Source organism: Morone saxatilis, unplaced genomic scaffold (assembly GCF_004916995.1).
Source record: "Morone saxatilis isolate NCDOM2014 unplaced genomic scaffold, NCSU_SB_2.0 Contig22, whole genome shotgun sequence".
NCBI lineage: Eukaryota > Metazoa > Chordata > Actinopteri > Moronidae > Morone > Morone saxatilis.
The window spans coordinates 15,304,190-15,316,206 of NW_023339785.1; the positions used below are offsets into that span (position 1 = coordinate 15,304,190).

A 12,017-nucleotide genomic window follows, 5' to 3' on the forward strand; every position below is an offset into this window, starting at 1 on the left:
CCAGTACCAAATGAAAGAAAGAGAAAAGGGAAAGGAGGCCTCAGTGCTACATGAATAGACGAACGCTGCCTTCGTGGAAGTACAGCGACTCAATGCTGGGAAGAAGAAATCACACAATAAGTCATTAATAGTATTAGTAGTGCAGGGATTTTACTAATGGAGAGGTTATTTACATTCCCATGGTACAGCTTCATATCTGTCTCTCTGCTATTGTTTAAATGTTCCCCCTGGTTCTTCTGATCTGATTCGTAGACTTAATATTCATGGAGGGAGCTAATATGACCTGGAAGTTGCTACATGAAATTAGTTAATAACTGTTCTATAGACAAACCCAAACACCCAGATGTTCAACATTGTTAAGGTCAATGTGTAATTTATTCCCAAACAATACATTTCTTGGTACATTGTCTTCATTGTACGTGGATACGGAAAAGTGACGGCTCATGTGGAAATACACTGTCCTCTTTGAAAATGAAATGCTGTTGATACAATTTTAGCGTACAGAAACAAAACAAATAGGTGACACAGGCTCTCTTCCCAATTCGGGGCCTGCTGGATGAACAACTAGAGTGACACGTCTTGATGTTAGTGCTGTGATGGACACTGCTACTCGACATTTGCCTCCATGGTAACTGGAAGCTCTGAAAGCTCACACAAGGAGACCTACCTTCTTATTTTTCAAGCATGGCTACCTTGACAAAGATTTCCTTCTGTCATCTATTCGGAAGATTAAATATACAACCTATGTCCTCACCAACTCTCTGTGAACACTAAAGCCTCACTTCAGCTAATCCCCTTATCATATTTGTGTAAGCAACTGCTGACTGATTTGCCTTAATTACCTTTTTGTTGTCGTAGGTGGCTCAAGTAAATCCTCCAAATTGGATGGCTCATTAAATTAGTTGGCATCATGTGATATGGACAAGCTGATTAGTGAACACTGTACATCAGCAAACCGATCGAGCAGTGTAATCCTTTTTACTGACAATTCACAGACATCAGTATAGACAGGAGTTTTTATATTGACAAGTGCTAATCCCATGCAACTTTGCAAAACGTTGCAATCCATAATGCAGTAAGTTTTCCCGAAACAAGACAAAAGGCCAACATTCCAAACAAAGAAAGCACCCATTATATTCAGACAAAAACATAATGCAGCTATTGTTGTTTTTAATGTTAGCACAAAAAACAAGAATACAGTATGTGTAGGGTGGGGAGTTTATGTTTGCATAGCCATAAACTAAGGTAGAGACAGAACAGGACACAAAGATATAAATGTATATCTACACTTCTGACCGCAGCATACGGCAGTCAGTCCATCTGTCAGTATGTCTTTAATAACGTGGTGTGCCCAAAGAGGAAACTGAAGTGGGGAACAGTTGTGGCTCAGTGTTTTAAGACTTTGGATCTTTGCTACATCTGGACATAGTTTAACAGTCACCCTTGTGCCGCGTCAAAAACATTTATTTTTTTTAACTACATAAATAAAGTCCCCTGTTTTGCTCCCTGGGCCTCATCCACACATTCACAGAAAATATATGTAATGTCCTTTGGATGAAAACTACATTAATGTTATAATACTGCATACGTTTGGGTAATGGAGTATTTCCAAGAAGCATTCAGTCAGACCGGGAAGGGGTAGAAAAAAACACTTTGCACAAGGGTATGTGTCTCATAAAAAGGTGCAATCTGTAACAGTCAAAAGTGCTCTCCCTGCTTTGTAATGGTATAGTTTTGTATCCCATTTATAAGTGACTGTAATGTTGAAAAACTAAATCCTCAAAAAGGTGCGATCCCTGCAAATATAAAACAAATCAGTTAATAACTGTATTTTGCAATTGTGATAAAGTATATATTCTGTATTTTGTCAGTAAAATGTCCTGTTAAAACTTGAAAAATGACAATTTACAGATTACACCTTGTGGAGTGGAGAAATCTTTAAAGCAGCAAAAGATAACATAATACTGTCTCAAAGAGAAGGAAAAATAAAAATTCCAGTGACATCCATAGTTTTTTTTTTCCACCAGAGACCTGCACATCACAGACCATGGTGCAAATATTGTAAAAATAAATACATAAATACATACATGGGTAATTCATCCTTACATACATACACATATTGTATCATAAAATAAGAGAATTGTAATAATTATAAAATTCATATGTACAAATGCATAGTCCATATGCGTCCAAGAAGAGGCCAAGCAATGAAGTTTCTTCTCTTCGTTTAGGGTTTTGTTTGGTGTATGTGTTTTCCATGTGGTTATGTGTAATGTGGGTCGAAGTTTGTGTGCTATGGTGTGCATGGCACTTACTGTACAAGAACACAGGGGTTACACACCAGATCGCTCTGTGCTGTTTCTTCTTGTATCACCTCTTGAGTCAGTGGGTCATTAGTGGGTAAAAGTTCACAGGTCAAAAGTTGAGAGGTACGTGTCCAGGCGTGTCCGAGGTGTCAAGTGTGCGTGTCCGGAAGAGCTGTGTGAGTGCGAATACGGAGGAGATTAGCACAGTGCAGCGTTTGGCTAAGAGCCTTACCCCGTCACTCTCCCCCTGACCCTGTCCAGACCCAGTGAAGCCCACACTCTTACCCCCAACCCCAGCACCAGTTCCAGCTGTCTCAACAGCCCCAACAAACTCCCGGTACAGACCCACTATCTCCTTTAGCTTGTCCATGGGTTCCTGGCTGTCATCGTCCTCATCCCTGTGGACCAGACTCGCATTATGGCAGATGTCACAACCAGGGCAGGGGTTTGTTCGCAGGCAGGCTGCTGACAACTTAACCAGGGCACCGAAGCTGTTAGATAAAGAACGTAGGGCTTCATCAGGAGCCCAACCTACACGTGTGGCACGCTGACACCCAGATGCTAGTCGTCGAGCCTCTGCCTGGAGAAGACTCCTTTCTGCCTCTGTCAGGGCAGCGGTGCTTGTTCCAGTACAATCTGGGCTCGGTCCTAGTGTAGTACTGCCTTCATTTCCATTGTGATTAAGGTCAGGCCCTACTTTTATGCCTGTGATATCCTTTGAGTCTTCACATGTTTGTTGCGGTTGTTCAAGTGCTCCCCTCTCTAAGACCAACAGAAGTTGGTCTATATCTTGGCGTAGGGAGGCAAAACCTCCTTTCAGCCCACCATAATTCTTGTTGGTAAGTGAACGTAGAGGACAACCAAATGAGGTTGTGGGGGAAACCGGACGTGAAACGAGGGGACTGAGTTCAGAGGAGGCAGTGGAGAAAGTAGAAAGTGGACGGGGGTTGTCCTTAAGCAGTGAGAGAATATTGGGGTTTGGAGGTGGGGTTGTTGGAGAAGACACTGGTGCGGGTTTGGCAGGTTTGGGGCGTGTGCGGCGGGAGAACTCATAAACGGTAAGCTCCTCATCAAAGCTTACACCATCCTCAGTGTCTCCACTGAAACAGTTGGCATAAACTGTGCGGCAGCCACAAGCCTCCCGTTGCTGTTGAGGGGGAGTACTATCTGCGAGTGAGGAAGTTGGTGAATCACCTCCAATTTGCATGCTGGACACACCTCCCAACCCTACTGCTGAATGGGACCGGGACTGTGGCTGCTCTGATGAAACACTGCCGCAGTGCACACTATTCTCTTTATAACTCAGATTAGGGTGGGAGCCGTTTGTCCCATTGGCTTTTTTCATGTGTGAGGTCACTTCCTGGGCCTCTTTGATGGTCGCTATGACAACCTCAGCTCCATCCTCTAAAATGTTTCCTTTCCCTCCTGATTTTGAAGTTTCAGTCTCTTTTTCCTTGACAGGGGTCTTGTTTAAGTCTGATAAACCACTGGCTACAGACAAACCAGAGCCAAATCCAGATGTGTCTCCATTGATGGAGCTAGAAGAAGGATAGTCCAGAGTTCCCAAAATCTCCTGAGAACGGGTCATATACCATGGCAGAGCCTGGATCTTCCCTCTCAGGGCAGAAGCTGGTAGTCTGCCTCCCAGGCTGGTAAAGCTGGTCCTCAGGTCTGATCCTGATCCAGATCTTCCAGGTTCTCTGCTTTCTAGGCCTCCGACACCTTTGGAGTTAGTTGAGGTGAGGGAGGTGGTGAGGGTGAGAGGCGCATCTGTATTTTTGGGTGACAAGCTTTCATGACTCAGAGAGACCCTCCTGGGTCCTGACTGAACGCTGCCATTGCGGCTGCTCCAAGGGTGGATTCCATTTGGTGGACTGACGCTATCCTTAAAGATCCCTTTATTTGGATCAGTTGGGGAAACAGGAGAGCTAGCAGGTAGTGATAAGGGGTGGAAATTGGAGGGAGAAGTGGGTTTGGGTGGTACTGGAGGGGGAATAGCTAGCTTTGTACCTGAATTAGAGCGAGGGATAGGGGGTAGGTTTGGTGGCTTTTTGGAGGGTAGGGCAGTCCCATTGATTTTCCCCTCAACTTTAGGAGTTTCCTTTTCATCAGAAATGCATGCTTTGTCATTGGAAACAACATGCGCTCCATTCTCATGCGACAGATCTTTATTCCGTTTTGGGCTGTTTTCTTGCCTCTTCATCTTTTCCTCAGTTTGTGGTGTTGTAATGGGTTGTGGTTGCTTGCTGCATCGCACTGCTGTGATCAGGGGTGACGACATGGGGAGTCCACCTGCTCCAGATGTGACAGACTTAAACTCCATGGTGTCTGGCTCCATTTCCAGGAGTTCAGAGGACAGACGTCCAGAGGCATCCCCATTGCAGTGGGCATATGATCTCCCATGCTGGGGGGATTTGGGAGGAATGATCTGAGGTTTGGGAGGCAGCTGGGGCTTAGGTGCCAGTGGTGGTTTGACCTTAAGTTCAGGTTTCTGAGATGGCTTTGGTGGACTGGGCTGCTGGTTGGTAAGTTGATTTGCGGGGCCTTTAAGTGTCTCCACTTCCTTCTTGATTTTAGAGAATTGGGCTTTATTGGCAAGCGGGGAGGATGGCTCTTTCCCTGGAAGACCATTCCAGGTTCCACTCAACCTATTAGCATTTCGCCGGTCAGCCAGCTCAGCGTCTGAGACAGACAGAGACAAATAAAATAAAAAGGACAAAAAGAGAAAGGCATCAGTGGATTTACAAAAATCTTGACCATACTTCCTTTAATCACATTGATGTCACTGAGAAATCTCAGAAAATAAAACAAACATGGCACCATAAACAAAGGGCATTCACAAACACGTGACATGGATAAACTGCGAGGTTCTAACAAACATGCTGTAAACAAACCTGATAGATCAGGAACTGGGGGAGTAAATCTCTCCTGTGCATCAAAAAACTCATCCTCAGACTCTGAGGCAGTCTCTTTGACAAATAGAGCTGGTTTGGGGTTGGGTGAAGGTGTCAGGAATAGACCCTCTTCATCCTTGGAGAGGCGATGCTCAACCTGTCCTGCTTTGTTCCCAGGAATTGAGCTTGTCCTTAATGGGACTTTGGGAGGGATCTTTTTCTTTCTTTTAATGGGTGATCTGTCAAAGGGTGTGCTGTCAATCAGTCTCAAATCTCTTGAACTAGGGATCTTAGAAATGCGTCTCAGTTCCTCCACTCCCCGCTCCTCATCCTCATCATCATCATCGTCATCATCGCTAGTAGCCTCAGGCGGGCTAGGGAGGAAATCAGCCTTGGAGAGCTCAGCAAAGCAAAGGCAAGAGTTGTCATTGCCACGGTAATTGAGGTTGGTGGGTCGCAGGGGCCCTTGGTGGCGTTTTGGCTCCAGGAGGTAGGGGTGGTGAACATCCAAGCTTGGTAGGTCCTCGCTTGTGCATGGTCCACGGAGTAAATCCCGACGAGTTGGGGCTTTGGCTGCAGCACTGCTCTCCTCCAGGGCAGCACTTAAGGAGCCACTAGACAAGCTTGAGAAGCTGCTGGTGACCCGTGGGTCAGTGTGGTACCAGGTGGTCTCCAGGTTCATTTCTTCATCCATAATACTGAATTTACGCATACCACTTCCTGTCGCACCTCCTTCCTCTTCACCTTCATTTTCCTTACCTTCTGTTGTCACTATTATCTTCACTTCCTGTTTGCCTTTGTGCTCCTCTCTCTCCCTTCTTTCTTCCTCTCTCCTCTTTTCTTCCTCCTCTCTTCTCCTCTCTTCCCAGTCCTGACTTGCTGGGTCTGGCCGTTTGTAATTCTGAGAATCCATTGGGTCATCCTCATCTGTTGAGTCATCTGAGTCACTGCAGCAGCGAGACACGTAACCTAATAACACCAGGAAAGTACAGACAAGCATCGGAAAAGACAATGTATTAGTCCACTTGTAGAAAGGAATACACTTTAAATTATGATGGTATAACATGACAGGCTTTTCTATCCGTACCCATACTGGCTGGTGACATACCATATAATGTCTATGAAAAGGCCAAAGCCAGAAAGTAATTATTTTAAGTGAAACAATTTTTGCTCACTTGATAGGGACTCATAGCACACGCCCTCTATTACGGCGAACCTCCCACACACACCTTCTTCAGCAGGAATCCGGTGCACCCTCACTTTTGGGCGCCCCAGACGGAAGACACTGACATTGGGATCCACCATGAGTTTGTAGTAGCCTCCCAGCAAACACCCTAAGTCTTTGGCTGCCAGAGAGTCCATCAGTAAGGCAAATGGCTGAGAGGGGGAGGGCATAGCAGAAGATAAGGTAAAGCGGTAGTGATTAAAGCCAAAGGGTAAGGGAGAAAAGGCAATGGAGTGGGAGAAAGAGGGAGAGAGAGTCACCTTTGAATCCATTGAATTAACCTTATATAGCTACCACACACCCCTTTAGGCTGTATACTGCTTGTGTAGTGAAGGAGAAATGCTTGACCTATATTTACTCTAGCATGAGCTTTGGTACTAATTTAGTGTGGTGAGTGAATATATCCATTTTTCATATCTGTGTCAGTGCCTACATGTTTATGAATACTAGAGTATCCTGATGACCATTTAAATGAACCCAATGTCTACCATACCTTCATGTCGTGCAGTGAGATGCGCAGTAGGCTGACTTTGTCCGACTCCGACAGCAGCTCCACTCGGCTGATGCTGCTGAACTCCACCAGTGTAGAGATCACATTGAGCTTGTGGTTGATGACCTGACTCATCCCATACTTGGCTCCCACCAGCAGGCTGACCAATACCTCCCTGTCCTGAAGCTGAGTGTAGGCAAGAGTGAGAATAGAAAATGGAAAGGACATAGATTAATGTGTTGAATAATGACATGAGGTAAATTATATTATATTTGAATCATTGGAATTGGTCTTATGGTGTATGCTAAGGACCTAACCCTTACCATCATCGTAGCTGTATATGATCGTCCCCCATATGAAATGAGCTCCCCCAGCTGAGTGAGGTAGGCCAACCGCGCCTGAGAAGCAGATATTACCTAAAACGCAGACAGTGGATGTGGGAGAGGAGAGAAAAATAAGAGTGAGAGCACGGCAGGCAGACATGCAAGTAGAAGGGATGAAAGAAAACCAGAGGGAAGTCGATGGTTATGGTTAACTCACTGACCAAAAAAGTGTTCTCCACAGAGAAATATGCTCCAAGGAACACTATCCAAGCCCCAGACCTACTTTTTCCTGTCTAATTACCCTCCCATCCATCATCTATCTGTCTCCCAACCTGCTGCCGCTCTATATACAACTTTAAATCTCAGGATTAGTCACTGTAAGTGTCAGATAAAAAGTACCCTAAAGCCACTACTAAACTGTCACTATCTATCTCTTTACGCCTCTCAGTGCCTCCTTCCACCCATCCATCAGGCTGTATCTACCTTCTGACGTGGCTCTAGTAGGGACTGAATCTTTTTGAGGTGGTAGCTGATGGCTTTCCTCAGGTCCTTCTCCCTCATGTTGCCCAGCAGCGTGGGAGAGATGAAGCTGTCGAGGCCAAACTCCTTCCTGTCATCACCACACACACACACACCACACACACACACACACACAGATGAATAAAAAGCACATTAGAACAGTCACTTCAATGCCTGCTAAAATTGTACAGTACCCTACATGCAGTATTCACTTTAATTTCGCTGAAACCGTGTAAATATTGGTGCAGCACTTCAAAGGTTAGTCTCATAAACTAGCAGGCTTATGTTTTTTGATTCATCGTAGCACCTCAATTTTGCTTTTTGAACTGTACTCTAATTATGTTTTGTCTTGCCATTTCACAGGTTACAGAAATTAATACACAAATGAATCTATAAAGGTAAGGCTATATTATCTTTTCTGTGTAGCTAGCAGTGTGTGCTTGTTGAAGATGTGGGCGGTGTTACGATGTAAAATTTAGTAATGTTGTGACATATGTAGTCTCAGGTTTCATCATCAGTAAGCTTACCTAACAGTAAATAAGCTTGAAATTTGTAGGCTGCATTAAAACCAAAAACAGACTTCACAAAAATTAAAAAAACAATAGACATATCTGCTGATGTTGCTTTTTTCCCCACAGCAGCCGCTAGATGTTACTAAACAGCTACACGGTCATTTAACTGAATCCCCTGTCAGTGAAACTGTAACTATGACTGCATCATCAATTTAATTTGAGGTTAGAAAAGGCCTGTGTCTGCGATAAACAGAGAATTTATGATTGCAATGACGTATATAACTATATTAATCTGTGACCGGTGCGTCAGTGAGGTGGTTCTTTTGGGGAATGCATCTTTGCTTATGTGTGTTTGTGTATTCATAGATTTTACAGTAAGTGTGAAAGAGAGACAGCGAAAGACAGAAAGAGGAACATTTGAAAAAACACAGTAAGAAACCGTTGATGTACACACAGGAAATAGGACAAATACACACCCCTGTGCACACACACAAAACATTAACATTAATAGATTATGCATTGAGTGTGCACCATTATCCCACACATATTACAATGATTGCAGAAGCACAAGCTCAAACCCCTAGACGGCCAAAATTACAAAAAAAAACCTGTAATGCGGAGTGCTGGAGTTAAGGCCGTTAGCGTCCTACCAGTGTGCACCTAAAATTGCATTTACACACAAACACATATGACTCACGTAATGCTCTTGATAGAGGTCCTGGTCTGTCCACAACTATCTAGTCTCTCGTGCATATGCAGGGCAGCCAGGCGGAGTGCAGTGTTACACTTCATCTCTACTGCAAAACGCTCCTGCAGCACATCCCCGACACTCTGGAAACACACACCGTCACAGCATAAAGCATACAGACATTACAAATATACATGCACAGTTCATTAAACAGTGTACTCATGTACAACTGAAAAGCATCATATATTTATATTTACTGGTATACAGTAATACATCAACATACACCATGTCAAACATTGCAAAATACACAGCTCACGAGCGTCTTTGTAAGTAAACTAACACTGGGACACTCAAGCTGCCATTTCTACAGCAAAAACAAACACAGCAAGAGGCAAAGACTCCTCTTAGAACAATAAATCAACATGACATAAGTAGCACTCCCAATGCTTTACTGTGGAACAAAATGACCTTAGAGCACACTAGAGCAAGTTGGGTTTGGGTTTTTTAACTGTATGCACATTTAGACTTAGTTTCCTTATGTAAGCAAGGCGGTCAAATTTAGTTTGAGGTTGTACAACACAAAGTCTCTCAGATGGAGACAGGGAGACAGATAGAAGATGAGAGAGGAGACAAAGGTAGATAGTACTGTAAATAAGAGAATTAGATTCTCTGACCTGTAAAAAGAGGTACTCAAAGGCAGAGGGGTCATCCTGCAGCAGGTCCGTGGGGTCTCTGGGGATGAAACACACCCTGAACAGACATCTGTAGTCATGGGAGTCTTTTTTCTGCACCACCTAGTCACAACAAAAAATAGGGGTGTACAGATTAAAGCAAGAATCTTGTACCTTTTTGTCAGCAGGTCTACTGTAAAAGTTATGATTTAAAGTTAGAATAAAAGTGAAGTAAATTACACCTTACGTAAACAGCCACCCACGACTAACTGTATGTTTGTGTGTGGATTTGTGCATCCATAGTTTGCTTTACCTTTTGTATGAGCTCGTCTTCGTGCAGCAGCAGTAGCTTGGTGATGCTGTACTGTTGCTCTAGCACCAGGGCAAAATACTCGATGGCCCGGATGGACAGTTTATCCTTCAGAGTCAGAACAATGTCCTGGAATGATGAAAAACCAACAGTTCAGACCCCCTTAGACAAACAGGCTGCTGATGGCAGATGGTCAAATCTGATTCCCCTCTTAGTTTCCCTTAGCCTGGGAATACAAACTAAAATACAACTACAAACCCTGCTGCAACAAGTATAATGTGCTCATGAAGACAACAACAAACAAGGACCTACTGGTGATGAGTTAATGACCCAGTGATCTAACGCCCATCTCATAGTGATAACTGTATACATTAAATCTCTCAAGCTGCACATGCCCAACTGGACTTAGAGAAGATATCTAGAGTTACTCACAAAATGCCGCTGTGTCCTCTTAACAAAAACAAATGCTTCTCAGTGTAACATGGCTCTGAAACACTGCACACTCGTCTTACTTTAAAAATGTTTAATAACTTCCTCCTCCACAAAGTGCATTATATAATTAATAGTCTTTTGTATTATTCCACGATGAAGAACAGCTAAGAAGAGCCTACCCACACTCTAACAACCTTGAGGCAAGCACACCATAACTTGTGGTGTGCTTAATTGCAAAATACACCCACTTGTTTCAAAGAAGCCTTTCACGACTACAGTAGATCCACTGTTTGGTCTCATATTGCTTATAAGAAACTGAGGGGGCCAATGAAAGGATCTTCTGAGGGCTACAATGTAGGCAGCACATTAGATATAGTCAAACTTAGCAATTTACATTAATTAACAGGGAGGTAACACAATTTATCTATTTAACTTTACTCTTCTATTTTTTTATTTTGTGTCTAATTGTTGCTTATTGCGATTAAGATAAGGGGTCTTCAGCTTATTCAGCTTGGTATGGATTTGAACGTATAGCAAGGTTCTTCTCATTGGCTTTCATAGAGCCCACTGGTATTGACAAACATGTCAGCCGCCCAAGAATGATGTTGCCATCTCTTGGACCAACTAGTAACAAGATGCATCATCCAATTACCCATGCTGCATTCATGATTAATCAGAAGTGACCCACGAGTGGAGCCGTTAAGGTCCTTCAAAGTTTCACATTTTTGCCTTCTATTATCAATAAACACCCAAAATGTTTTTACAATAAGTTATAATTCTTGGTAAAATTGCCTCTCTCTTCTTAGATTCAGTATCTAACATGTGTTTAATACATACCTTGACAGTGGTGGTGTTGTCAAACTTGAAGGCCTTGGTCTGTCCGTTCTCTAAATAGACTTTTAGCACGTTGGGCAGGAAGAGAAGAGAGTTTCCCTGATGGAGAGAAGAGCACATATCAATGTGGTTAGACAGGAATCAATATCAAACAATGAAAGATAAAATAGCAAGAGGGCTGCATGACAGCTTAGAAAATAAGACCAAATAAAGACTGAGCGATGCAGAAATGGGAGTCATTCATCAGTGGCTCACAATGGCCTTGATTCTTTTTTTTTTCCTACCTGAGTGTGCCCGTTGACCACCACCTCCTCTGCGAAGCGCACTTTAACTGGATTATTCCTCAGACGAGCTCTCTTCTCTGCCGACATGATGGATGACTTGGGATTCTGCAACACAAAGACACGTGCCAGGTCCATTACGCGAAGGCTGGGTAGTGGACTAAGACACACACACACACACACACTTGTCGATCTCAAACCAGTGCAATGACACAGTTCATTCTGAGACCAATAGGCAGGCCAACACAGTCGACATACATGTTTACATTTGCATTTATCAATCTAGAACCAATGTGAAGGCAGTTAATCCTGTCAGAAGTTGCAAAGTTACAGTCACATGCTTGGAAACACACAGTGAGCTTATATTTAAATGAAGGATGGTGTAATGACTTGTGATTGTGTGTGTTTGTGTTGTGTTGAAGAGGGGTTCATCAATGTCTTATTTGTACTCACTGTCATGTGCCGCAGGATAGTCACAGTGATACAATCCTCCAAGTCCCTGGTTGGAGACAAAATACACACACACACACAC

General features: G+C 43.5%; 1 protein-coding gene across 2 annotated transcripts in view; it reads right to left on the minus strand.

Moving 5' to 3' along the window:
• Positions 1-241: 241 nt before the first annotated feature.
• Positions 242-12,017, minus strand: part of frmpd1b (FERM and PDZ domain containing 1b) — a 25,037-nt gene continuing 13,261 nt past the window's right edge. Inside the window, exons 6-17 of one of the 2 annotated variants that reach the window (XM_035669288.1) lie at positions 11,939-11,984; positions 11,489-11,593; positions 11,208-11,303; positions 9,942-10,067; positions 9,632-9,751; positions 8,967-9,100; positions 7,722-7,848; positions 7,239-7,331; positions 6,919-7,101; positions 6,430-6,577; positions 5,201-6,169; positions 242-4,988 (exon numbers count right to left, since the gene is read on the minus strand). In XM_035669288.1, coding sequence (XP_035525181.1) covers positions 2,416-4,988; positions 5,201-6,169; positions 6,430-6,577; positions 6,919-7,101; positions 7,239-7,331; positions 7,722-7,848; positions 8,967-9,100; positions 9,632-9,751; positions 9,942-10,067; positions 11,208-11,303; positions 11,489-11,593; positions 11,939-11,984 — 4,720 coding nt within the window. In that variant the 3' untranslated portion in view covers positions 242-2,415. Of the gene's footprint in view, positions 4,989-5,200; positions 6,170-6,375; positions 6,578-6,918; positions 7,102-7,238; positions 7,332-7,721; positions 7,849-8,966; positions 9,101-9,631; positions 9,752-9,941; positions 10,068-11,207; positions 11,304-11,488; positions 11,594-11,938; positions 11,985-12,017 lie in introns of both variants that reach the window. The other variant, XM_035669287.1, reaches the window with a different exon arrangement.